This window comes from Pongo pygmaeus, chromosome 2, assembly GCF_028885625.2.
Source record: "Pongo pygmaeus isolate AG05252 chromosome 2, NHGRI_mPonPyg2-v2.0_pri, whole genome shotgun sequence".
Lineage (NCBI taxonomy): Eukaryota > Metazoa > Chordata > Mammalia > Primates > Hominidae > Pongo > Pongo pygmaeus.
This window is the reverse complement of record NC_085930.1, coordinates 60,641,219-60,668,981: the sequence shown is the minus strand read 5'-3', so window position 1 is coordinate 60,668,981 and position 27,763 is coordinate 60,641,219. Positions and strand designations below refer to the sequence as shown.

The window sequence follows — 27,763 nt, the reverse complement described above, 5'->3', positions numbered from 1 at the left end:
AGGCAATGGGGACTTTACTCAGACTCTTGGGACCGAAGTTTCCCTGGTCAGAGAAAAGGGGGCCAGCCCAGCCCCTGCTGTTGCTACCACCTGGGAATGCCTGGGGACTTGGGAAGGGGGTGGAGTAAAGAATGAAAAAAAGAAGAAAGAAAAAATTCCCCCTGTCTGACCCGTAGGAGCCCTCTTTCTTCCTCCTTGGAACAGAAAAAGAGGGTTTTCTTAGAGTTTCTGTCCATACTTGGTCTGAAGTTCCAGGCTTCAGGCTGTCTTTGAGTCCGGGCCAGGAGATATCAAGGGAAAAAAATGAGACAATTATTGTTGATTTGGTGGTATTTCAAGCTCTGACTTCCTTCCCCAATCTGCCCACTACCATTTACTTTTCAGAGTTCTCAGATTGCTGCTCCATGCATCTGGCCAGGGGATTTAATTGCCTTTAGTGGGACAGACAGGGTGGAGTGTGCTGACTATCCTGACTAGAACCCAGTATTCCAGTCTGTTGTTAAAATCAGGGAATGGCCCTAGTTTTTGGCCCAAAGAGATGTTTGGAAGTTGTCTCAGCAAAACGTAAAGAACAGAGGTCGTAATGGAACAGAATAGAGAGCTCAGAAATAATGCTGCACACCTACAACCATCTGATCTTCAACAAGATTGACAAAAAGAAGCAATGGGGAAAGGACTCTCTATTCAATTAATGGTGCTGGGATAGCTGGCTAGCCATATGCAAAATATTGAAACTGGACCTCTTCCTTACACCATATACAAAAATCAGCTCAAGATGGATTAAAGACTTAAATGTATAGCCTAAAACTATAAAAACTCTGGATGATAACCTAGGAAATACCATTCTGGACATAGACTCCAGCAAAAATTTCATGACAAAGACACCAAAAGCAAGTCGCAACTAAGATAAAAATTGACAAATGGGATCTAATTAAACTAAAGAGCTTCTGCACAACAAAAGAAACTATCAACAGGGTAAACAAACAACCTAAATAATGGGAGAAAGTATTTGCAAAGTATGCATCGAGAAAGGTCTAATATTCAGAATCTATAAGGAACTTAAATAAACAAAAACCAAACAACCCCATTAAAAAGTGGGCAAAGGACACGAACAGACACTTTTCAAAAGAAGACATACACACGGCCAACAAGCATATTAAAAATTCTTAATATCACTAATCATTAGAGAAAGACAAATTAAAACCACAATGAGATACTATCTCGCACCAGTCATAATGGCTATTATTAAAAAGTGAAAAAAATGCTGGCAAGGTTGCAGAGAAAAAGGAATGCTTATACACTGTTGGTGGGAATATAAACTAGTTCAACCATTGTGGAAAGCAGTTTGGCACTTTCTCAAAGAACTTAAAACAGAACTATCATTTGACCCAGAAATCCCATTATTGGGGATATACCCAAAGGAACATAAATTGTTCTACCATAAAGACACATGCATGTGTATTTTCACTGCAGAACTATTCACAATAGCAAAGACCTGGAATCAACCTAAATGCCATCAATGGTAGACCAGATAAAGAAACTGTGGTAGACACCATGGAATACTATACTGCCATAAAAAGGAATATCATGTCATTTGCAGCAACATGGTTGGAGCTGGAGGTCATTATCCTAAGTGAACTAACACAGGAACAGAAAACCAAATACTGCATATTCTCACTTATAAGTGGGAGCTAAACATTGAGTACACGTGTACACAAAGAAGGGAACAACAGACACTGGGGCCTACTTAAGGGTGGAGGGTGGGAGGAGGGTGAGGAGGATGAGGATCAAGAAACTGGATGATGAAATAATCTGTACACCAAACTCCTGTGACACATAATTTACCTATATAACAAACCTGCACATGTACCCCTGAACCTAAAAGTAAAAAGTACAACAAACTAACACACACAAAAAGAACAGAGGTCCTGTGGTACATACACACAATGAAACAGCATACACACATAAAAATGAATCAGGACAGCCTCTACTACCTAACATGGAAAAGATTTCTGGGAGACAACTTAAGTGCAAAAAGTAAACTGCATGGTTTTACAGGATCTCTTCCACATTTTCTACCATTTGCAAAGGAAAAATGATAACTATACAGTGATGAAATTAGACCATATATTGACTAGGTAATTAAAATGAACTTTGCCAGCAAGGGGCAGAGAGACACAGTTTGCCTCCAGATGTGATGTCCTGAGATGGACATATATCAGTTATGTAATATTCCAGCCGGGAATGTATAACCTGAATTTAATCACCAGGAATATCGGATAGACCTCAAGAGAGGAAGATTTTATTCTAAAAGGGGGAAATTGTGCTAATTAAACATGTTAATGTTGTAAAAAGCAAAAAAAAAAAAGGTGTGTCGAAATGTTCCAGATTTAAGAAAACTGAGAAGACATGTCAACAAGCACAATACTTGATCTTAGACTGGCATGGAGAGAAAAGGTGCTACAAAAAGAACATTACTAGGTCAACTGAAAAAATTAGAAGACTAAGAGTAGAATAAATAAAAATATGGAATCAGTGTTAAAATTCCTAAAATTGTTAGCTATCCGTGTTTATGTAAGAAAATATTCAGATTCTACACGCTGGGTATTTAGGTGTAAATTGTATGATGTACGCAACTTACTCGCATATGGTCAGAACAAAATTATGTATCTGTCTATATATATGGGTATTGCATGATTGAGCAAATGTTAAATAATGCAAATTAGGAAAAATATTAGCAATAGGTGAATCTGGGTATTCATTATACCATTTTCTTTTTTGTAACTTTTCTGTAAGTTTAAAATTATTTCAAATAAAAAGTTTAAACAAGAAAAGAGTTCACCAAGATTCTATTCCCTCATGGTCACTGTAATGTCAATGTTGCAAGCAGCAGTAACTAATGCCAGGCTTAAAGTCCAATGCTGCCTAAAGTCCAAAGCCAACAGCAGACCTCTTTAGCCTTTCCTAGCTTGATAGAGTTTGGAGGGAAAATTCTATCTCATGCTAACAAATCACTGTCAATTTTTCAAATTTGCAAAAACTTATAAAACATATAAAACTACAGATCTGCATGTCAGCTTAGCACAGAGCACAGAGACTGAGTTCCTGTTCTTGGATGCATTCTAGGAAAAGGAGAACCAATGACTACGTGGTAAGAAGCTGGTGCGAGGTAGGACAATGACAGTCTGCTACCACTGCAAGCTGAATCTGTCTTTGCTGACCCACACAGTGCTCCTGATGTCATGTGTATCTCCTTGGTTAAGAGTAATAAGCCTTCTTTATTTAAAGGTGGGTGGTTAGGGTGCCATAGAAGAGACTGTCAGAAGTATCAGCTGACATACCAGATGTCAGCCATATCTCCTCTGTGATCCCTGTTCCAGAACAGGCTGACTACATCCATCTGCTACTGTTTGCCTGAGGATTTTCTCTTTGCTCCAGGGGGTCAGATAGGTAGTTAGTCTGAGGATGAACACCTCCAGATCCTTCACCCTTTGGGTGAGACAACTGCGAGGTGTGTTCTACACTGCCTCCCAGAATTTCTCAGTGGGACTGACCCTCAGTGGCCCACAGTGGTAACCTGTCAGGTCACCCTGCTCTCCTGGCGTCCCTCCTTTCCCATCTTACTGTCTTCTCCCCTCTTAGTAGCCTCCTGGAAGCACCTCCCCATCAAAAAACTATTTGCACTCAAAGCCTTGTTTCAAGGTATGCTTTGGGGGAACTCAAACTAACACAGATGATTTATTTATTTATTTATTTTGAGACGGAGTCTGGCTCTGTCGCCCAGGCTGGAGTGCAGTGGCGTGATCTTGGCTTACTGCAAGCTCCGCCTCCCGGGTTCACGCCATTCTCCTGCCTCCCGAGTAGCTGAGACTACAGGCACCCGCCACCATGCCCGGCTAATTTTTTTGTATTTTTAGTAGAGATGGGGTTTCACCATGTTAGCCAGATGGTCTCGATCTCCTGACCTCGTGTTCCCCCAGCCTTGGCCTCCCAAAGTTCTGGGATTACAGGCATGAGCCACCGTGCCTGGCCAGATGATTATTTTTATACTTGGAAACTTAAATGGAAAATAAAGCCAAGTGATCTGGAGGGGAAAGAACAGGTCAGATGTATGGAACAGGGAACTTGTCCCTGAGCAATCAGGTTGTGAATGAATGTGGTGAGGCTCCAGGATTTGGGGATGGGATCTCAGCTTCTCACTTTTAAGGGAGAGGAGGTTTCTGTCAGTTGAAGGACATTCCCTTCCTGATGGCCCATACAGAAACCTGTTCACAGTCTGCTGTTCTGGCATCTAGGGAGAGCAATGCTGTCAGGCTGGAGTGACGGTACAGGATGAAACTGATGGCTTGTGGAGCCCTCTTTCCATATTATGGAGGCCCCTGGGAAGAACACAGTCAGAAGAGAAAGGAAAGCATGAGGCAGACTTAGGAGGAGAAAGCAGCAGAAGCAAAGATTCAGATGCCTCCCACAAGGGCTTCAAAATCCATCAGTTTTCTTTTTGTTATTATTATTATTATTATTATTATTATTATACTTTAGGTTTTATGGTACATGTGCACAATGTGCAGGTAAGTTACATATGTGTACATGTGCCATGCTGGTGCGCTGCACCCACTAACTCGTCATCTAGCATTAGGTATATCTCCCAATGCTATCCCTCCCCCCTCCCCCCACCCCACAACAGTCCCCGAAGTGTGATGTTCCCCTTCCTGTGTCCATGTGTTCTCATTGTTCAATTCCCACCTATGAGTGAGAATATGCGGTGTTTGGTTTTTTGTTCTTGTGATAGTTTACTGAGAATGATGATTTCCAATTTCATCCATGTCCCTACAAAGGACATGAACTCATCATTTTTTATGGCTGCATAGTATTCCATGGTGTATATGTGCCACATTTTCTTAATCCAGTCTATCATTGTTGGACATTTGGGTTGGTTCCAAGTCTTTGCTATTGTGAATAATGCTGCAATAAACATACGTGTACATGTGTCTTTATAGCAGCATGATTTATAGTCCTTTGGGTATATACCCAGTAATGGGATGGCTGGGTCAAATGGAATTTCTACTTCTAGATCCCTGACTTCCACAAGGGTTGAACTAGTTTACAGTCCCACCAACAGTGTAAAAGTGTTCCTATTTCTCCACATCCTCTCCAGCACCTGTTGTTTCCTGACTTTTTAATGATTGCCATTCTAACTGGTGTGAGATGGTATCTCATTGTGGTTTTGATTTGCATTTCTCTGATGGCCAGTGATGGTGAGCATTTTTTCGTGTGTTTTTTGGCTGCATAAATGTCTTCTTTTGAGAAGTGTCTGTTCATGTCCTTCGCCCACTTTTTGATGGGGTTGTTTGTTTTTTTCTTGTAAATTTGTTGGAGTTCATTGTAGATTCTGGATATTAGCCCTTTGTCAGATGAGTAGGTTGAGAAAATTTTCTCCCATTTTGTAGGTTGCCTGTTCACTCTGATGGTAGTTTCTTTTGCTGTGCAGACATCAGTTTTCTTTCTTTGCTTTGGTGACTAGGAAGCTGGGCCAAATTCTGGAAATGTTTCTTAGCTTAGGTTTGCTGATATAATTGCCCTCTGCACTTACTGCTAAGCATGTTTTTAGTTTTATTCTGTCTATGCCGGTTCTGTAAAATGTCTCCATTCCTTGTGGAAATAGAAATGTTTTGTATATATATGATATAGACAGTGTGTGTATGTATGGGTATATGGTATATATTGTAGGACAGATATGAAGTTGAAAATGAAAATAGTAACTCTCCTCCAGGATATCATAAGTTCAGTACAATTTCTCCAGGGTGGGGCTGGGGGGCATGGAGATGCCAAAGGTAAAACAAACCACTTCCATCATACCATCTTTTTCTCTCTAGTCATTAGTACTAGGATAAAAACAGACTTGTAGCATAGTGGCCACCATAGCTAGTGTCTACCAAAGCTTTGTTCTTTTATCAGTTTTTTATTTTGAGAAATTTCAAACACACAGAAAAGGTGAAAGAATAGTACACTGAATATCGGCGTATTCTGCATCTAGAGTCAATAATAGTTAGCATTTTGCCTTATTAGCTTTATGTCCCCACCCCATACACACACATACTTTTTTTTTTTCTGAAACCTTGAAAAATCAATTACAGGCATAATACTTCACTCTTAAATACTCAGCATACTTCTTCTAAGGATGAGGAAATTCCTTTACATAATTACAAACCATTATCATACCTAAGAAAAAATAACATTAATTCTATAAAATTGAATAAAATCCTGTTCATATTCTAATTTCCCCAGTTGTCCCCAGAATAACTAAATAGCTGTTATTTTCAAACCATCATCCAACCAACCTTCACACATTATACTTTATTATCATGTCTCTCTGGTCTCCTTTCATTTAGGAAGGCCCCCATCTTGAGTTTTTTCCCCCGTGACATTAATTTTTTTGAGTTAGGGTCAGTTTTCTCGTAGAATGTCCCACATGCTGAATTCACCTATCTCCTCATAGGGTTGTTTACTTTGTTCTTCCTCTATTTCCTATAAACTGGAGGTAAAATGTAGAGGTTTGATTAGACACAAGTTAAGTATTTTGGTGGTGGTGGGGACATGAGAAGACTCTATACTGAATGATATAGGAAGCAAATACTATCAAATTATATCATTATTAATGATGATTATTTGGTTACAGTGGTGACCATCCAATTTCTCCATTATAAAAGTACATATTTTTCATGTTGTAATTAGTCTGTGATTTATCAGGTAATACATCTTCAGTGCCATGTGACTATCCTGTTCTTTACAACCTTTCAACCTATGCTTTTTAGCATCCATTGATGATTTCTGACTGAACCAACTATTATACAAATTAGAATCTTGGCTATCCTTCTATCATGACTTCTACATTCATTACCTGGCTTTTGATTCAATGTGTTTCAGTCAATTATAGTCAATTATGATTTTCGATGTTTGAATTATTTTAAATCTGGCCAGTGACTGCCCTTTTAGGCTGGTTTCTCTGTCTTTTCATGACTCCCTTAAGTCTTTGACAATGTACCTGCTTTCTGGTGTAACAGGATATCCAAACCTTACCTTGCAATTTCTGTGCTCCAAACCTAGAATCAGCTATTTCTTGAAGAAGCACAACTACATTCTAAGCAGCTAGCTGAGTCTATCATCCAACAATACAGCAAATTCCTTATTTTGCCCTCAATGAGCTCTGTTAGGGCTGGAACCAAACATGTTTGTATGTGTATCTTTGGGGTTTAACATGGGCTTACTACCTAGAAAGGCATTCAATAAAGGTTTGTTGAATGAAAACCCAACAGACATCAGCCAGTGCAGTGGCTCTTAACCCTGACTGCGTGTTAGAAAAATCTGAAGACTTTTAAAAAATATTGATGCCCAGGTCCCATAAGCAAATATTCTCATTTGATTTGTCTGGTATGGAGAGACAGTTTAGCCTACTGCTAAAAATGTAGACTTTGGGGCCAGACTATCTAACTTTGAACCCAAATTCAACATTAACCCTCTGTTTGACTTCTTTAGATGGCTTCAGTTTCTGCACCTTTAAAATAAGGGAAATAATAGTTGCAGGCTGTTGAGAGAATCAAATAAATTAACACATGCAAAGTGCTTAGAATTTTCCCTAGCACGGGGTAACCAGGTAACTGTCAGCTGTCAATTTTAATCTGCGTTGGTTAGTAAAAGAATTCATTTTTGAAGTACTTCCCAGTGCATTTTCTCTTTCTGATGATTCAGATTTGTCCTCGATGGGCTTTTCACCATTAAGACTGTGCCACAAGGCTAAACTAGAGGAGGCAGAGGGGTGATTTGAGGGAAGTTCTTGCTGGACAAATAGAGGAGGTAGAGAGCCTTTCCAGTCCTGGGTGAAGGAAGGAAGATTTGGAGGGGCTGGTACTAAGGTGAAAATGTTGTTTGGGTCCCCTAGAAGTTAGCCAAAGAAGATGATGAAAATGGTTCAGATGGGTTGAAGGCAGAAAGAACTTAGCCTGGACTCTGGGAAGAAATCCCCCTGCCCACAGCGGGTCCCACTGGCAGCCAGTGTAGAGTTGAAGTGGAGAAACAGGAGGCCTCCCTGCTCCCTCAGCCTGCTCTCTGAGCTCCCCTGCCATCCTGGAGGAAGGGAAGACAGCTGCAGGTGGCAAACAAGTGTGTACCGATGGGCTGCCATAGTAGGGAATGAAGGGACCCTGCACCAGAGTTCGGGGAAACAGACAGAAACCAGAGCCTGGCAGGAATATGCAGTTGAGTCTCAAAGGGCCAACAGCTAGAACAAGAGCCAAAGTGGGGGCTTTGTCAGCAGGGAGAAGGCGGAGCCCTCTGGGAGCAACTCCTCTTTGTGAGATATACAAGAATCCTGAGGGCACACTTGAGCTAGAAAACATGAGAGTGGCTCTTTGGTATTCAGTTCATTATGATTATCACCAAGATGCCCTCTGTCCAAGCCCACAGGGTCCCTTAAAAGGCAGGATTTCTGCGTGCCAACCACAGGAATCTTTTGCAGGTACCTAAGGCCACAGTGTTGTCATCCCTTGGATGTTCTTATAGCAGGGAATACTTTCCTGCCACTAGGTGTCATCTGCCACCACTGTCTTCTCTGTCTCAGGAAGCCTAATTCTGTCTCGGAATAGGCCATTTCTGCCTCTTTCACTCAAGGAACCTGCCTCCAAGCACCCTCACCATGGGCAGTTCAGCTTAATTCTCCTCATTAGTGTCAAACACCAAGCTGATTACTGTGAGGAGATAAGAGAAAGAGTTCTGACTTTTTCACTTTAACAACAGCTTTATTGAGGTATAGTTCATATATCATAAAATTCACCCCTTGAAAATGTATAATAAAATGGTTTTTTAGTATATTCACAGAGTTGTGCAACCATCACCACTATCTAATTTCAGAACATTTTCATCACTCCCAGAATAAATCCTCTGCCCATTAGCAGTCACTACCCATTCACCCTTTCTCCAGTTTCTGGCAATCACAAATCTACTTTCTGCCTCTAACCATCTGCCTTTTCTGGACATTTCATATAAATTGAATCATGTGATATGTGGTCTTTTGTGATTGCCTTCTTTCACTTAGCATAATGCTTTCAAGGTTCATCTATGTTGTAGCATCTGTTAGTATTTCATTCCTTTTTATTGCCAAATGATAGTCCACTGTTTAAATAGACGGTATTTTACTTATTTGTGTATTTTACTTATCTGTCCATCTGTGGATGGACACTTGGGTTGTTTCCACTTTTTGGCTGAGACGAATGCTGCTGCTGTGAACATTCATGTACAAGGGTGGGCATACATTTTCAATTCTCTTGGATATATACCTAGGAGTGGGATTGCTGCATCTTATGGCAACTCTGTGTTAACCTCTTGAGGAGCTGCCAGACTTCTCCAGAGCAGCTGCATTATTTTATATTATCACCAGCAACATATGGTAGTTTTGATTTCTCCAAACCTTGTCAACACTTGTTATTATCTATCTTTTTTTGATTGTAGTCATCCTTGTGGGTATGAAGTGTATCTCATCATGGTTTAGATTTGCATTTCCTTAATGGCTAATGACGTTGAGCACTAGATCATCTGTTTATATTCACTGGACAAATGTCTATTCTGTTCCTTTGTCCATTAAAAACACGTTATCTTTTTATTATTGAGTTATAAGATTTCTTTATGTATTTTAGATACAAGTCTCTTACCAGATATGATTTGCAATTATTTTCTCTCATCCTGTGGGTTGTCTTTTCATATTCTTGTTGTTGCTCTTTGAAGCACAAACGTTTTGATTTTTGATGTACAATCTATCTTTTTTTTTTTTGGTATGTGTGCTTTTGGCATTTCTAAGAAATCATCACCTAATTCAAGATTTATGCCTACATTTTCTTCTAAGAATTTTACAGTTTTAGGTTGTATGTTTAGGTTTTTAATCTACTTTGGGTTCCTTTTTGTACATGGTGTGAGTAGGATTCCAACTTCATTATTTTGCATGTGGATATCCAATTATTCCTGCACCATTTGTTGAAAAAGGATCCTTTCCTCACTGACTTGTCTTGGCAGCCTTGTTGAAAATCAGTTGACTGAAATGGAGGGATTATTTCTGAACTCTCAAGTCTATTCTACTGATCAATATGTTTTGTCTATCATTATGCCGGTACCACATGGTCTTGACTATTAGAGCTTTGAAGTAAAGCTTCGGAATTAGGAAGTGTGGGTCTTTGATCTTTGTTCTTTTACAAGATCATTTTGGCTTTTCTGGGTCTCTTACATTTCCATATAGATTTTAGGATCATCCTATCAATTTTTTATATAATATCTTACCATTTATATAGAATTTTAATTCCTTTTAATGATGTCTTGCAGTTTTCAGTGTACAAATCCTGTACTTTTTTGTTAAATTTACTTCTAAGTATTTTATTCTTTTTGATGATATTGTAAATATAATTGTTTTCTTAATTTCATTTTTTAATTGTTCATTGTAAGTGTATAGAAATACAGTTTTTTTGGCATATGGTCTTATGTCCTGCACCCTTGTTGCTCTAGTAGCTTTTTAAAATAATACCTTAAGATTTTCTAAAAAAATGATTATGTCATATGCAATTAGTTATTACTTTCCAATATGGATGCTTTATATTTCTTTTTCTTTCGTAATTTTACTGATTAGAACCTCCAGTATAATGCTGAATAGAAGTGGCAAGAGTAGGCATTCATGTCTTGCTCCTGATTTTAGGGGGAACGCTTTCAGTCTTTTACCATTAAGTATGATGTTAGCTGTAGATTTTTCATAAATACGTTTATCAGGCTGAGGAAGTTACTTTCTATTTCCAGTTTGTTAAGTATCTATATCATGGAAGGGTGCATCTATTTTTTTTCTTTGCATCTATTGAGATAATAATCCTGTTTTTTCCCTTTATTCTACTAATATGGCGTATTACATTGATTCGTTTTCTTTTTTTTTCCTTCAACTTTTATTTTAAGTTCCAAGGTATATATGCAGGATGTGCAAGTTTGTTACATAGGCAAACGTGTGCCATGGTGGTGTGCTGCACAGATCAACCCATCACCTAGGTATTAAGCACAGCATCCATTAGCTATTCTTCCTGATGCGCTCCCTCCTCCCACACATTGATTCATTTTCAAATGGTAAGCCAACTTTTCATTTCTGGGATAAATCCTTCTCGAACATGGTGTATAATTCTTTTTGCATGTTGCTGGATTCAGTTTGCTAGTATTCTGTTGTAGATTTTTGCATCTATATTCATAAAGGTTACTAACCTATAGTTTTCCTGCAATGTCTTTGCCTAGTTTTGGTATCAGAATAACACTGGCCTCAAATAATGAGTTTGGAATTGTTCCCTCTTGTATATTTTGTAAGAGTTTGTGAAGGATTGGTGTTATGAGCTCTGACCTTTTTGAAACACAATACTGGCTCCCTCATTCTGTGTTGGAGGTGGACAACAAAGCCTCCTGGTGAGTCCCAGGACTCTGTCAAGAACTGCAAAGAGTCTGGGATTTTATAAGTAAGCTTGCTACAGTTTCATGGATGCTAATAGAAGACATAAGACTTCTGGGTCAGAGATGAAAGACAGTGTTATAGCAATAGTAGCAACTAGTATATCAGCATTTTTATGCCAGTTATTATGCCAGTTTTTTGACTTATTCTCACAGGGCAATATGAAGAGTGCCAGCTGACACCTGTACAATCAATGGGTTGCATTACTGTAGAGAAATGCTGAGCTTAGGGAACCTGAATTTTTCATAATGACCAGTGAGCATGTCTGCTCTTTGCTATGGAGATACTTACTATATCTTCTAAGGCTGTATGCTATCAAAGATGCTTGAAGAAATAGTCCAGAACAAAAGCAGTCAGTACCTCTGCTCATAAGACATGCAGAAACACTTAAGACCCATGGAAAATTATCTCCCAAAAGACTCACTTGTTCATATTTTTCTTAATACTCTCTTGTTATTCTTCTACTATATGCACTATATTTACATATTTTAAATTTAGGCTTTGTTTTATTAGTTGCACATTTGCTTGATTTAAATAGCTGCTTTACAAGTCTTATTCCTTAAAAACAGTTGTTCCCTGACCTGCTCCCCATTCACTGCTTCTCTCCCCACTCCGGCTGATTCTGCTGGCACTGACCATGGTCTCCATAAACAACACTTTTTGTATTACTTATGCCTCTTGCTTTGTCAGATGAAGGCATTAACTCTTGACTTCCACTGTGAAGAATGCGGACTTGGTTTTCTCTCACATTCCTACCCTATCTACCTGTGGTCTGTTTCCACATTTTCCAGTACAGTTAAGGCATAGTTTTGGTCAGCTCAGTATCGAGTATGTTTATTATGATATTGTTATAAATGCTATTCACAGATGGACTGTGTGGCATACTTTTCCTTTTCTGCACGACTTACTGTTTTCTCTCATTTTATTTTTGCTAGTTTTCATTGTTCTTCTCCAAATGTTGGAATCTTGAAGGCATCTCTCACAGAGCCCTTTGACCGGCTCCATTCTATTCTGGCCACTCTTTCGGCCTGCTGTGCAGCTTCTTGAATCTCCCCTCAATATCCTCCACTGATTTCCTTTTCTCTCTATTACGTTTAATTCTGTTCTTGGGTCCCACATCTATCTTTTTTGGTTTATATGTTCATTTTTGGTGAAGCATGTCCTGATAAAAGGGCACACAGGAGAAAAAATTTTGGAGGCACTGTATGTCTGAAAATGTGCCCTCACATTTAATAGTTCAGCAGGCACAGAATCCTAGGTGGAAAGTAATTTTCCCATAGAAATTTAGATAGCATTTGCTTCGTTTTCTTCTAGCTCCCAATGTCATCATTCAGAAGTCTGATTCTTGGCACTTTGTGTAAAACTATTGTTTTTTCTCTTTAGGAACTTTTACAACCTTTTATTTTTTCCCCAGTGTTCTGTAATGTCACAATGATATGCCCTAGTTTGGGTCACTTTTCATCCTTTGTCCTTGGCATTTGTATATCCTTTCAATCTGATGACTTCAGTTTGGGGAAAAATTTTTAATTTACTTCATGGATAATTTATTTCCCTCTGTTTTCTCTGTTTAAGCCATTGACCAACTCCTATTATTCAAATGTTGGACCTCTTGGCCTCAATTTCTCTTTCTCTAATTTTCCATATAATTGCTTTTTGTTCTGCTTTGTGAGAAGTTTCCTCTACTACATTTTCCAAATTTTCCATTGTAGATTTAATTTCTGCTATGTTTTTTAATTTCCAAGAAATGTTTTAAATATCCTTTTCCCGTTCTATTGATGCAACATTTTCTCTCATCTCTCTGAGGACACCTCTCCTGGCATAGCCTCTGTTTCCTCCAGTTTGCTTTCTATCTTTCATCTATGCACTTCCTCAGATGTTCGGTGATCCTTAGTTGTTTGTTCATCTTTAAGAGTGGGATACCATAAAAGACTTTTTCTGTGAGATTCTCTACAGGGTAATCTGGCTTTGCCTTAGTTGGGGGCTGGTCAGACCCACAGAGAAGAACCTCCCAATCTCTTGCTGAGAGAGTATGGCTGTGCATATTCTGGGAGTCAGGGAGGGAAGGAGGCTGAGGACCTCAATGTTCAATATGCAACCTTCCACTCAATCTCTTTTTAAATTACTGGATGCCTGACCTTAACTCTTGTCCTCAACCTCAGCCTTTGTCAGGGTGAAAGGTCTTTGTCTCACTATCAAGAGTAGGGCAGGAAATTAGGGGTCTTCCTGTCTTTCAGCTAATCTTCATTTTTTCAGTATCATTTTCATTTCAATGTCCAGAGTTACCTTTTGTTGCCAACTCCTGAGATTATCTGGGGTTCCAGGTTACAAATCAGGGGTTTTGTTTGTTTTTTGTTTTTTCTGTTGCCAGTTAGGATTACACTTTCTCATACATCTGCTTTTTAGCTTCCAAATTGTTGTTGCTATTTTCCTCTCTCTTCTCTTTGTCTGTGTTTATTCCACTTACTGTCATTTTAGTGGGGCTTGAAGACAAAATAGAGGTGTTCAACCTACTATTTTAACCAAAAACAAATTACTATGTTTATTACATGTTTATCCATCTGTCTTTCCCATCAAATGTTGAAAATCTCGATTGTATCCCAAATACCTGTTCACAATAAATTTCAATATATTTTTATTGAATTAAGTATATTAAAAGAGATTACTTTCTCAACTGTGGTTTTCTGAAAAAATAAATGAGACAAGTAGGTCTGTGTCACACAGGGAGAAAACATTTAGTGTCTGTTTTAGGTCTGATGAGATCTCTAGATCATAATAGGCATGTTATTATACAATTGTTCTATTTTGTATAACATCCCAGTGATAATTCATTCAGCGAATCCCAAACAATCTACCATCTTAGAAACAAATAATTAAAATGGACTTTGAGAGCTCATATAGTAAGTCCCTTTGGCTGAAAGCATTACCAGTCCATTATATTAATAGTACCAAGAAGAGAGGTTAGCTCACAGTATGAGTTTATTTGACATGCTTGAAAAACTGGAGGATATCAATTCTCTAATTCAATATTATATAAAGAAAGATAAAGAAGCAAGACAAAACAGAATGTCTTCTAGATCCTTAGACGCGAATAACCACCCATCCCTCTGGAGGCTAATCCTCGGATTCTCTGTCCTTCTTTTCTGGTCAAGAGAAAGCCAAAGGCCAGAATATGGGAGGTGCTCATGTAAGCAAGCTGGAGGACAGCCCTGCCACATGAGTGGGCACAGCACCAGGGCTCTCCCTCCTGGCTCCTCAGCTCCCTTCTTACACACAGGGCTTGAGCAAGGGGCCCCTATTAGGATTCCTTGCTGGGCCAGGTTTCTTACTACTATGATAGATTACAATCTTTACCCAAGCATGGCATGTAATGTTTAATGTAAAAGAGATTAAAACAATTTTTTAAAAACTTCTTTGAAAAATGTTTTGAAGAGCAAATAGAGAAAGAAAAAGTAAAGTTTTTATTATGGCAACTTTCAATGTATTCTTACCACCTCTTGCCATTAAAAACAATATTTGCTAGAATAGATTAAAACAAATTTCAGACAGTATATTATTTTCATCCACAAATTCTTTTTCTTTCTTTCTTTCTTTTTTTTTTTTTCTTTTTTTTGAGATGGAGTCTCGCTCTGTTGCCAGGCTGGAGTGTAGTGGCACGATCTTGGCTCGCTGCAACCTCCGACTCCCTGGTTCAAGCAATTCTCCTGCCTCAGCCTCCCGAGTAGCTGGGATTACAGGCATGCACCACCACACCCAGCTAATTTTTGTATTTTTTTTTTTTAAGTAGAGACAGGGTTTCACCATGTTGGCCAGGATGGTCTCAATCTCCTGACCTTGTGGTCTGCCTGCCTCGGCCTCCCAAAGTGCTGGGATTACAGGTGTGAGCCACCGCGCCCAGCCACCATCTTATTCTTTAACATATCATGTGCTTAAAGAGTGAATGCAGGCTTGCAAAAGGCTCTGCTTTGCTGCAGTATCGGCTTTACTTTAACCTGGCATTCTTCCAAAATTCTAAGTGCTCTTGAGGCACATGTTTCATGGGTATGTACTGGCCTTGTGTTTGTTAGTGAGAATATAATTCAACAGTTAGTCATTTTTAATATAACTGCATTCTGCCGTATTTACTTATGCCACTTATCAAACTTTGGAGGCATGTGCCTACTAGATTTATGTATAGTTTAGAATCTCATTGTTACATTAAAAAATTATAAATCCATACTGTAGAATGCAGTGATGGTACAATTAGATATATGGAAAACAAGTTTAGTGATAAATACATGCATTAGGTATTATTTTAGAAATGCTTTCAAGCCATTTATTTCAAGTGGTAGTCATGGGGTAGGAATAAGAGAGTTTTCTGAGTCTTGATGAGATAAAACCCAACACTTCTGATCAGTACTCCACTTTCATCTACTCTTCCCATTTTAAAATCTCTCCTTTAGTCTCACCATAGTCATTAGGCTACCTCTCCCGTTTCTTTTCTCTTCATATTCAACTACTATATAGTGAGTGTCTGCTATGTGCTAGATACTGTACAAACTAGATTCCCTTTTAATTCTACCACCCAAGTACTAACCAGGACCGACCCTGCTTAGTTTCCAAGATCAGGTGAGACCGGGTGTGTTCAGGGTGGTATGGCTGTAAACTAGATTCCATTTAATTCTTACGGCAGCCTATGGATGTGCCAGCTTCACTTTGTCCATGTGAAACCCACGCCCAGAGGTTTTGCACAGGGTCCCTGACTCTAAAAGCTATGATTTTGCTGTGCTCACGTTGCTCTCAGGAATATTAGTGGTGATTGGATCAGTTAAAGAAGGTCAAATCAACACCAAAGGAGGTAACAAAATGTTTAAAACTGGACCCATACCTGCTCCATGGAATCCCCCGCAGACATAGAGTTTCCCATCCACTGCCCCTGCATTGGTGGAATTGGTGCGGAGTGAGAGGAGGGGACTTGGCATGGGAGGGCCCTCTCGCCAAAAGTCCCCATCTGGGTTGTAGATCTCCACCACGTCAAGGCATTTTCGAACCTGGCCCTTGTCTCGACCTACACAGCCAATGCCACCTGCAGAGAATGATGTGGAGAAATGAGAGGATCAGGAACTGAAACTCAATTGTGGACAGCACCGCCCCCTGCATGGTTTGTATCAAAGGTTTATGGGACTGTAACTTTTCTCTTTCTTGCCAGGTGCTATCTTGAAGACAACTTCTAAGCAATAGTGATGTCTACTGTGTACTCCATAGCCACATTCAATGTCATTTTTATTCATAGTGTTCCCCTTGTTTGTGATCATGCATGAGACTCAGTCCACCACTGGCTTATATTCTACAATATCCAATGCTGGTTCACATCATGAGCATCCCCTTTATAATAAGAATTTCAGGGTCGAAAGTAAAGGTAACCCGACTTTGACATCCGCCTTGCTGTTGATGGTTAGCAATGCTTTTGCCGATGTGGCTAGCTAGGAGCGTGTTCTTCCCATCCCTTATCATTGCAAGCTGGTTTCTCCCTCTCTTCCTAAGTTGCATGATCTTTCCCAACTAGGGAAGGACTATTCTTTGGTAAATTTCAGGAACAGCCCAAACCCAAATGCCCAGTGCATCTTCCAGTTTTGGATGATATAGTTCATTCATCAGATAATTATTAAGTGCCTATTATATGTAAGGCAATGTGTTAAGTTATAATAAGGAGTTCTGAAAGATGCATAAAGCATGTTTCCTGCTCTTAAGAAATTAATGGGATGGAAAAGGCCATGTTTGCAAATAAATAAAGTAGAGGACATCAAGACAGGTGTCTTAAAAGAGATAAAAATGAGATTTAGAAGTCCAGGGACTGTAACAAGGGATATAAATAACACTTAGAGAGTCATGACTTTAAGTACAATTCTCTATTGGAAAAATAATTGTATACAAATTTCCTATCCACTGTTACAAGAAACACATGTCTATGCACTGCTTTTGTTTTCCCCTCGCAAGTCCACACTGGAAGGCCATCAAGGTCAGGGCCATATTTCCTGATCTGAAGGATGGCTCCTGAGACTGAGGTAAACCCCCCGGAAGGAGGGACATGCCTGTGTTTACAGACACGCCTCTCATCGATGACCTCATTCTATCCAGACTCACAGCCTGGTCTGTGTGACTAATCAAAAAGCCTATAAAGCACTGGTCTCAGGTAAACCAGCTCTCCTTCACATAGAGAGGGTCCTGGAAGAGTCACTGCGCAAACTGCATATGTGGGGTGGTGACTGATACTGGAGTATGTTGTTGACAGCGATCTCAAAACCAAAATTAAGAACTCTGCTTTGATCTCATAGCTTTTACTATATGGATCACTTACTGAGAAATTAATCTCATGTGTCTCCTGGCCTGTCTTCTCTCAGTGTCATTTTACACCCTTTGCCCATCACTGCATCAGTCAGGTGGTATTTTCACCATCACCTGCTTTCCTATCTTGCTCACTGGCCTGTCGTTTTCCATATTGCATCCCCAGTACCTAGCCCAGTGCCTGACACACTGTGTATGGAATGAAGAATGAGAAGCTTAATTTTGCATGTGCTTTCCCTGCCTGTCCAAGTGAGTGTGCTATTGGGGGCAAAGGCCACTATTCTGCATCTTTTATATCACAGGGCCTGCCACACAGTACTCAATGAATCCAAGAAGATTAATGGGAACAGCTTATTTTCACCATGGTTGGGGCTTATGCCAGGCATAAAAGCTGATGGAAGAGCACTTTGAAGGAAAAGTCTTCTTTTTTCTTCGCTGATGTAAACTGGCTTGTTTCCTGTCTCAGTTTGAATCCAGGGACTGAGGCTATAAACTAACTCAGAAGGCTCTTAGCTGCCTTCTCTCTTATCCAACTGGATAAATAATTTAGCCCATTACAGTGCCAAGTCTGAGCTGCAGCATTTCCAAGGAGGGGACACACTGGCCTCAGTTAACGGCGCAGCTCTGCTGTTCCTGGGCCCTCTTTCAATGTGGCACTGTGGTAGCGAGAGTTTTCTCAGCCTAACAAAAAGTGGAGTTTCCTATTTGTAGGGCAAGAAGGACTTAAAGAAGAAGATTTAACCATAAGAGCTGAAACGAGCAACCACCCATAAGGTAAGAGTAAGATGATCTAGTTGTCTGTTTTTGTGAGATCCAGGAGAAATGTTACTAGGCTGGTTTGTATTACAACTCCTCCAGAAGACCAGCAAGTGGAAGCAAAGAGGTCAAATGCGAGTCACTGGAGTTGGGTTAGGGTACACGGAGCAACCAGCATCCTGAATCTAGCTCACAAGTTACACATAAAAGCCCATTAGAAGACTTCCCCAACATGACGCATATACAGAATGGGTATTATTCTCTTGATTTTTGCAATAATTAGTGTGTTGTCACTTTTGATGCTCTGTTACCAAGTGTATTTAATTATAATGTTCAGCCCTAACTCTACAAAACTAGCCCTTTCTATTCGGTTGGCAGGCAGTTCACACGCTCCACTCAAGGGGTGACATGAGCTTACAGGGTGCTCTGTCTGTTTCTGACCATTAATGCCTCAACACATTCTCTGTCTCACTTGGATGTAATTCCACCATCAAGTACACTCTATTAGCAGCAGACTTAATGAGCTTAAACTGAAGGTGAATCCTGATTAGGTAAATAATCAAATGAAAGCATGATCTTCATTAATAAGTCAGCACCAGCACTACAAGAGAAATCTTTTGATGAGAGGTGTCCTGGGGTAGGATCAGCACATCTGTAGAATTTCAATGAGATACCTCCATATCTTTAATTTATACGAACCTCTGAGCATGACTTTTCTTTATTCAAAAACAGACAAATGAATAGAAATTACATTTGCAAGTCATATCCAAATGGACCTCAAATGCAAAATATATACCCTGGTTTTTATTTATTTATATTTTTTGGTGTGTGCATAGTGGAAAGGGGGAAATTATAGAAGAGGAAAATGCCTGCCTCTCTTCTTTATCATTTCTATAAAGACTCCCTCTTTCTTGTGTGTGTGGCTATTTTAGATTCTCTCCTTTCTGGGGGGTGCAGGAGTGAACCTCTCCTCCCACACAAAGCCTGGCAGGGAGCTGGCTGAGGCAGAGGGGCGTGGTACTCGCTGCCCAAGTTGCCCTTGAATGCAGCGGTGCTTGCTACCAATGTCCTCTGCCTGCAGGGTCACCTCAAGATGGCAGGCTTATTCTATTTTCCCCTGGTTTGATCCAGAACAGGAAGGGGGGGTTTGTAATTCTTCAGATAAGCTCCCAAAGTTGCCTGTCATGCTAAACCAGTCTTAGGGGAAAATTATACATATATTTACTATTGTCGGCACCCATGTGCCTTGGAAAAAGCATGTGGACCTTGGAAACACACAGACCCAGGTCCCTATCCTGTGTCACCATTTACTAGCTAGACAAAGTTGGTCAATTTAATTTATCTCAGCCTTTTCTCATCAGTAAATTAAGGATAATGACAGCAATTCCATAACCTGTTGCAAAGATTCACTTATTAGGCAACCATGTAAAGGTGGAGAAGGGTAAGGGGGAACTCCCATTTGTTGTATACCTATTCACAAGTATTGCCACAGGAATTTTCCTTTAATACCTATTCTCACGCACGATGTGTAAACCAAATGGCTAGCATGCAGGAGGCACCCAAATGTTAACTCTCATTCTCTTTCATGTTCTAGGATGTTGCATGAGTAACCGGTGTTTATTAAAGTTGCTGAAATCCTACCTTTGATTACTCTCAATTTAATTATTTGCTATGTCTATAATTGATAGTTTACTAACTGTATGGTCAAATTGTCCTTAATAGTTTCTTTCGGGGTTGGATAGAGAGATTCAGAAGGCCAAAGAGCTGAGGAATGGGCAGAGCCTTCCTCTCAGGCTTCAGGTGGAGGGAAAAGCTCCCTGACATGACTTAGAGTAACTCATTTGGTCATAAATGTTTGAGAGAGGTAGGAGCTGTTGGTGGACATAACAATAGAAAAGGATTTTGCAATCCATAGGCTTCTAGGAGTTAAACTGGCCCATATATCTGAGTGGATGGGCTACTTTCTGACTCACATGTCAGACATGATTTATTCACCGCTAATATAATGCTTGTGATGATTTGTTTCATTCTCACACAAGTTGTCAGCTCTCTGATTTTTTTCCAACCTCGTATCAGAATTCTAGCTTTGGTGCCTAAAACCCTAGAAAACATGAACCTAGCTTCTTGCCACTTTCTAAAGTCTAACACTGGAGGCTGTTGGGTATTTTCAGAATGAAGCCCTTCAGTACAAGGCTGACAGCTGCTTACCTGCCTTCTACCGGATTCTGGTTGATACTGTGCAGTGCTCATCAATAGGGGGCCTGGGCTCACAGAACAGGGCTGCTGGGCCCCCATGTACTGTGGCCATTCTCCATTCTCTCTATCTGCTGGCCTTCATGGCCCTTGACCAGCCTTTTCTTGCCAGGCCAGGAAAACACAATCATCTGTCTGCTTTTTGTTTGCTACCCCACACAGATGACTATGAAAATCAAATAAAAGAGCTTCAAGGGGAAGACCAAGTTCCATTTGTTACAGCTTGATTTTGCTTCATTTTGGAGGGAAAAATCAAGTGTTGGAATTATCTGATAACTTCTGAGTGAATATATAGATGGTTTAATAGAACGTTCTGGAGCTGGGCCCTGAGTGCCAAATAAGCCGCAATTACACAATGCTGTCCCATCTGATCCTGAGTGATCCCTGGGCTTTTGTGTCAACCCAGCACTGGGTCTTAGTGGATTTTCAGTCGAGTCTGGGCCTTTCAAACCCTGGGCCCATCTTTTCCTTGTCTCTCCTCCATCCCACCACCAGTTTGTCCTGCAGGGGTCCCAGCAGGTCTAAAGCCTGGGCCAGTAAGGGGAGAGCACAGAGGGTAGAGCCTGGACGTGGTGGGTGGGAGTGAGCTTAGGGGATGGCCCATAGATGCCACAGCAGGCTAGAGGTGCCAGCTGCAGATGAATGTCACCACAGCCCTCCTCTCAGCAGTCACCGACTCTGCTGACTGTACCTCCTCAGTGCCTCCCATACCCATCCCCTCCCCTACAGACACCAAGTCTTGGTGACCCAGCTGCTCCTAACTCCTCACATGCCTGGTCTGCCCTTCTCCCTCCTGCACCGCCCCTGCACCTGAGGCTCCAGAACACTCAACCATTCCCCAAATAAGGGAGGCTGTTTGTCTCTAGGCCTAGGCTTGGGCTGATCTCTCTGCCTAGAATGGCCTCTTCTGCTCCTCAACTTGGCAAACCCCTGCTCCTCTTTCAAGGCTCAGCTCCACCTTCAACCTCTCACAAAGCCTTTCATGTCTCTACACAGAACTGGCCATTCCCTCTTTTTTGGCTTCCGCTGTCCTGAACAGAAATCAAGGTTCCTATGAAAATACATTGCTCTAATTTATCTCCCTATATGCCTCCTTGTTAGATGAGACTGTAAGTCCCTTGAGGGCAGATGTCTAATCACATCTGTATCCCCAACACTTTCTACACTGGGTACAGACAGTGAAGACACAAACACTGAACGGGATGCATGGGTGGGTCAGCTCCTTACTCATGTCCTAGGTATCTTTTTTTCTTATACTTTTTTTTTTTTTTGGTGGGGGTTGGGGGAGTGGTCAAAACAGAAAGTGATAACTGGCTTTTCAGAATATGGCAAGTCCTAAATCCAAAGAGCTAAAAGTTGGCTGATTATGAAAGTCATCTTCTTAAGAATATAGGAATCTAATCTCAGATCCTGAGAAAAATGACTGCTGTCTGTTATTGGGCTCATTTTTTCCCCCAGATTTTCCTGCCTAATACTAGTATTTCTATGAAGTGGTCCTGCAAAGAGCTATTAGTCAAACCTATTCCATAGCTTAGAAGTGAAAGAGACACAAAATTTTATAAGTCCTTGAAGGCAAGGTCTACATCTTTATCTTCCCTGAGGTGCTAAGCACAATATCTTCTAAAGGATGCTTGACAGTATTTGTGAAATAAATATTAAAGAAAAAAATATTATAGTAAGTCTTTGGCATATTTATCTTGTGTCTAAGTGAAAGGATTTACAGAAAATGATAGTTTGTGCTCATGTCCATATTTACCCAAGAAATGGCAGAGGAAGGGAGTGATAAAAATATTGAGCACATGTATGAGTTAGGATAAACGAAGAAAGATAGTACATTTTACTCCAAATGACAGTTTTTTGGTAATCGATATTTTCCTCTTTAAAGCACAAAAATTTTCCATTTCAACTCTTTATACTGTTTTAACATATGTATTACGTTCTTCTCTGCCTTAGTGAACTGAAGATACCAAATATAGTGGAACATTTTCTTAAGGACTCAGGAGTAACAAAATGATCTGCTGTTTATAATATGCCATGGATATAGATGGTTCTACACATTAAGCTGCACAAAGACATGCCTAAGATTTGCTTTCTTAAACAAATCCTTGTTATTGGCATGTTTTTTTTCTTTAACAATTTACCTCTTTTTCATAAAAGCAAAGCACAGATTGTATAGTCGTACAACTCTTTGCCTCTGTAACATTAAGCTTTCCTGCAGACACACACTAGTAGATCAGAGCCTGAGACAGCATTCTCCTAGGATATTTCTCATCCACCCGCAGTAACATGGCTACTGTCCTGTGGGGCTTTCACACTGTAGAAGCTTCTAAACATTCTAATTTCAGAATCAAACACATTTTAAACTTGTAGTTAATTTAAGCAATCTAAAAGTATATTTTGGATACCCACTCATGTTTGTACTGGGTGTCATAGAATAACAAGTCTGAGGATTTTTTTTTTTTTTTGTCCATAAGATACTCAGAGTCTGCTGGGAAATAAAGGACAAATATGAAAACATATACAATACAGGATTATAATTACACACTGATGGAATAAAGTGTAATTTCTAACTCACTGTCAAATAATATATAGAATGCTAACTCTCTGTGAACTTGTGGGATATCAATGATAAAAATTACTATAGCTAAGTTGCAATTTGGGAGCCACAGGTAAACTTTGGTCTTTTAGAGTACTTATTTCCGAGTTATTCATTGAGGGTGCCAGATAATAAAGGTTTAAAACCCCTCATATGCTTAACTGGAAATATATTTTATAGATACTTATAGCAAAAACATAATGAGCCATTCACTCCAGCTCAGAGCTACTGAATCTCTAAATCCAAGTCTTTTTTCAGAACAAGGAGGCATGAGGAATATCCTGTCTGACTTCTTTGGCCATGGTAAAGAATTTCTTTCCTTGTTCATCATGAATGTATGAAATGTATATCTAAGCCCAGAACACTCTTGCAATTAGAGCAGAACATAACTGACAGCCTATTCTGGCTTATCAGTGCCAGGACACTTTGACCAAGTAACTTTATCCAGCTTCCTAGAATATTCAAGTACACAGTGATGCTGTTTAGAGGAAGAGATATTGCCTTATTCATCTGTATCTCTTCTAAAAGCCAGCCCAGGGCCTGGCTTATGTAACCTATGCTTAGCAAATATTTTGAGCATATAATATGTCCATTAATATGATATTACCTTTCCACTTTCCTCAGAACATCTGTGTTTTTCAAAGTGCAATCCTGTGATTTTTTTTCACACCAGAATTGCCTCTATATTTCCTACAATTCAGATTCCTAGGTTTCATTTTAGACTTACTGACTCTGAATCTGCCAATAGTGAGGGCCAGGAATCTGCCATTTTAGTAGGCAACCTAGGTAATTTGAGACTTACACTTTTTAAAAATTGCTTAGAATTTTATCAAAAGAAAAGGGTAAAATCTTACCACAACGAAGCTTGGTCCTCTTATTTCACAAACTAATTCACCATTAAAATTATCTTTGAAATGCATTTACTGTAATAATTTGAACCTTTTATGCAATTTTTCCCTTCATTACTCTTTAATGGCATTCAAGCTGAGAGTCAGACTTGGACAGTGCTGTTATGTTTTCAGTAAACCAATGAGGCACAAAATGGTTTCCTGGAGAAAACATTGATAGTTTGGGACATTAGCTATGTGGGAAGAATCAACATTAGCTGTCTCCCTAGACAGGGAAATGAAAAGTCCCTATTTCAAAACATTCTCCATAAGACCTGTAAAACTTTGATAATTTCTGTGGCATTTTACATGATAGAAGAATAGGACAGGTTACAGAGATGTGAAAATGCAATTCGGTAAACAAATACTTACTGAGCATCTATAACATAAAGCCAGGCCCTGGGCTGGCTTTCAGAGGAGACACAGATGAGTAAAACAACGTCTTGTCCCTTAGACAGTCTGAGTATAGTGTGACAAAGGCAGCGACTGGCAAAGCAGCATGCCGTTTGTTCTGACCAAAGGATTACATAAACCACTACAAGGAGATGGGATTTTTGCCAGACTTTGAGGATATTGAGTTAGACCCTACATGCAAAGGGAACAGGGTAAACAAAGGCACAGGAGGAAAGCATGTTCAGGAAGTGACCCCCAGTCCCTGTGGCTGGTGCTAGGCTTTGTGGGATGGAGGAGTGGCAGGAGGAGCTGAGGCTGCAGGGGCAGGCTAGGGCCACGTGTGAAAGGTCTACTGCCTCCATAAATAGATTCTGGCCTCACTTTCTATATTTGATTTTGCCTGACCCATCAAGCTGAAGCAACTTTTGAATGCAATTTGACATTTTAAGAACACTTGATGGAAATCCAAAGCATATTCATGAATATACATTTTCATTTCAGAAGGAAGCATAATTTATTCTAGAGCATAACTAATAGTATGAGATCTAAAATGCTTGCCAGTTTATCTTACATGCAAACTTCTTTTCTAAGAGAGAGCCCCTGGTACCATATTTAAATCAGAATTTTTAACAGAAGCATTCACCAAGGACTCATAATGAGATTTCAATGAGGTTGAACCTAGAATGTTCTACCTTCCCCCAAATTTTACTAATAGGAGTCTGTATTTGATTCATTTTCTACTTTATTATTCATAAAATAATATGGATTATTTTATGTTTTCAAGGATTTAAAACCTTGAAAACAAGGCATTAATATTTTCTACAGCAATAAGATATATTAACCTAAAATTTCTGGACTACCTTTTTAGGCAATTAGGATGTATTTTGGATTAAAGAAGCTTAACTAGCTCTTATAATGAGCTTTCACTGTACAAATGACAAAAGATTTTTCCTTAGAACTAAGGCACCTTCCCTTTGGTCTCCTCCTGCATGTCAGTGGTTCCGTCATTAAACAACAGACCACTCCTTTCTGCACTTCCTAACAAAAATAGTTACGTTCCTGAGAAGGGCCTCAGGAAAAAAAAAGTCAAAAGGAAAGCTGGCTGGTTTTAAATACCTGTGTTTCCACTTAGGGTATCATTGACTCATGAGACTTATATAGACTAAATTATTTTAGGCTTTCTAGGAAGTTATCCAACAGAAGAGCCAATTACAGTGTGGCAAAGCTGACAAAATGCACATGTAACCACATGAGCAATGGAGTGACTTGAGCAATCTGGCCATATCTATTCCTTTATTTTTATGTTAAGAAGGCAATTTATAGATTTCCAGGAAAAACTATCCAGTATATGACTAATATGCCCCTTGTCTAGTTTGCCATAATTCCAGAAGCTGTTTTCATCTAAATTCAAATTATTCATGGTATCTGTGACAACACACTTTTTAAAGACAAACATTTACACAAGAAAAATTCAGCATAGGTTTTAACTGAAGTCCATATTCTAAAATCTTTACAACTCAAAGCAAACCTCCAGGGTCAGTGCTAGCCACAATGTCCAGTAGTATAATGTTTTCATCTTTAATTTCTATTAGAAGAATATATTCTGGACAATATTTTCAAAGAATTCCTTACATGAAAATGTGTACCTGGCTCCATACAGAAAAGCAGGCTGTGTGAATGTGCAGTAAGTATGTCATTAGCGCATATTTACAATAGGAGGAAATGAAGAAAGTAGAAAGACTCAGTCCTTTGACTCCCAACGCATGAGGACAGAATGACCTCATCTCAGTATATCTCCTCGTTTGGGCCTGGCAGGGCACTAACAATAAGATGACGGGCTGAACATTATTAGGACACTAAAGCATAGTGGACTCCTTGCCACTTATTATAAGCAATAATTATTGTTATAACTCTCATCTGTTGAGCACTTCTCATATGCCAAGCACAGTGTTCAGCATTTGGCATAATACTCTCTTAAGCTTTGCAACAACTGCATGAGTTAATGTATTATTATCATCCTTATTTTATGAATAAAGAAAACAGATTTAGCAAAATTCAGCAACTTGCTCGAAATCACATGGTGCTATTAAGTTGCAGAGATAAGATTGGTCTGCAGAAGGACCTTTCCTTTCTATGGCTTATTTCTGTTAAAGAAGACATCTGGGAAACCTTTGTACACATGAGATTTACTCAGAAAATTTATAAAAAATGTAATAAGGTAAAGGCAAGGGCCATTAACCAAATGAGTCCGATTATCCTGCTTGCCTAAATCTTTCCCTATGGTGGTTAGATGCTGCCTGTTACAGTAACTCCTCATTTAACAGGAAATCAGACAATTGCCAGTGCTTAGAACACAAGTGAAAACCCTGAGCAATGTAAAACAAGTGTCTGAGTATTGGTGCTGTGATAAAAGACCTTGAATTTTATTCTGAAAAAACTGGAGACATTGTTAATGACATAAGGTCTAATGGCCTAACTGTATGTGTAATCTAAACATATGTACAATTGCCTGCATATATAGTCTCGTATGTAAAATCTATTTATATGTATGATTGATGCATAATCTTGTATGTACAATCTGGTAACATAACAGGGAGAGAGCAACAAGAAAAGAAATGGTAACCAACAGCAGTGGGAAGGAGAGGAAAAAAACCCATGAAACCCTGTAATTTGTGGCCTTCTAGTTTAGGGAGCAAATACAGTAGTACTACATTACTCAGTGGCCAATGGACATCACTTACATACAAAGAAGCACAATTTTTGATGCTCTTAATGACTGAGATATTTTAAAAAGTCATTGTAACTTTAAAATTGGACAGATTTGAGTTTGAATCCTGGATTTAGTCACAATATTTGTGTAATAAAAATAAAGAATTTACTTTTGTAGGATATTGTGAGAATTGAGACAATACATGAAATCACCTAGAATTTAGTAGTTCTTCAAAAAAATATTATTTTCCTTCAAAGAACTCTTTCACAAGGCAAAGAAGAGTGTGATAACTTGGGATACTTTTTTCCTTGTTAAAAATGTAATCAGATTTAGCC

At 39.4% G+C, this 27,763-nt stretch overlaps 1 protein-coding gene across 1 annotated transcript in view; it reads right to left on the bottom strand.

Moving 5' to 3' along the window:
• KBTBD12 (kelch repeat and BTB domain containing 12) overlaps window positions 1–27,763 on the bottom strand; it is a 77,959-nt gene that overhangs the window by 13,733 nt on the left and 36,463 nt on the right. The window contains exon 5 of the mRNA XM_054480642.1: window positions 16,377–16,574. Within this exon, the coding sequence (XP_054336617.1) occupies window positions 16,377–16,574 (198 nt within the window). The remainder of the gene's footprint in view (window positions 1–16,376; window positions 16,575–27,763) is intronic.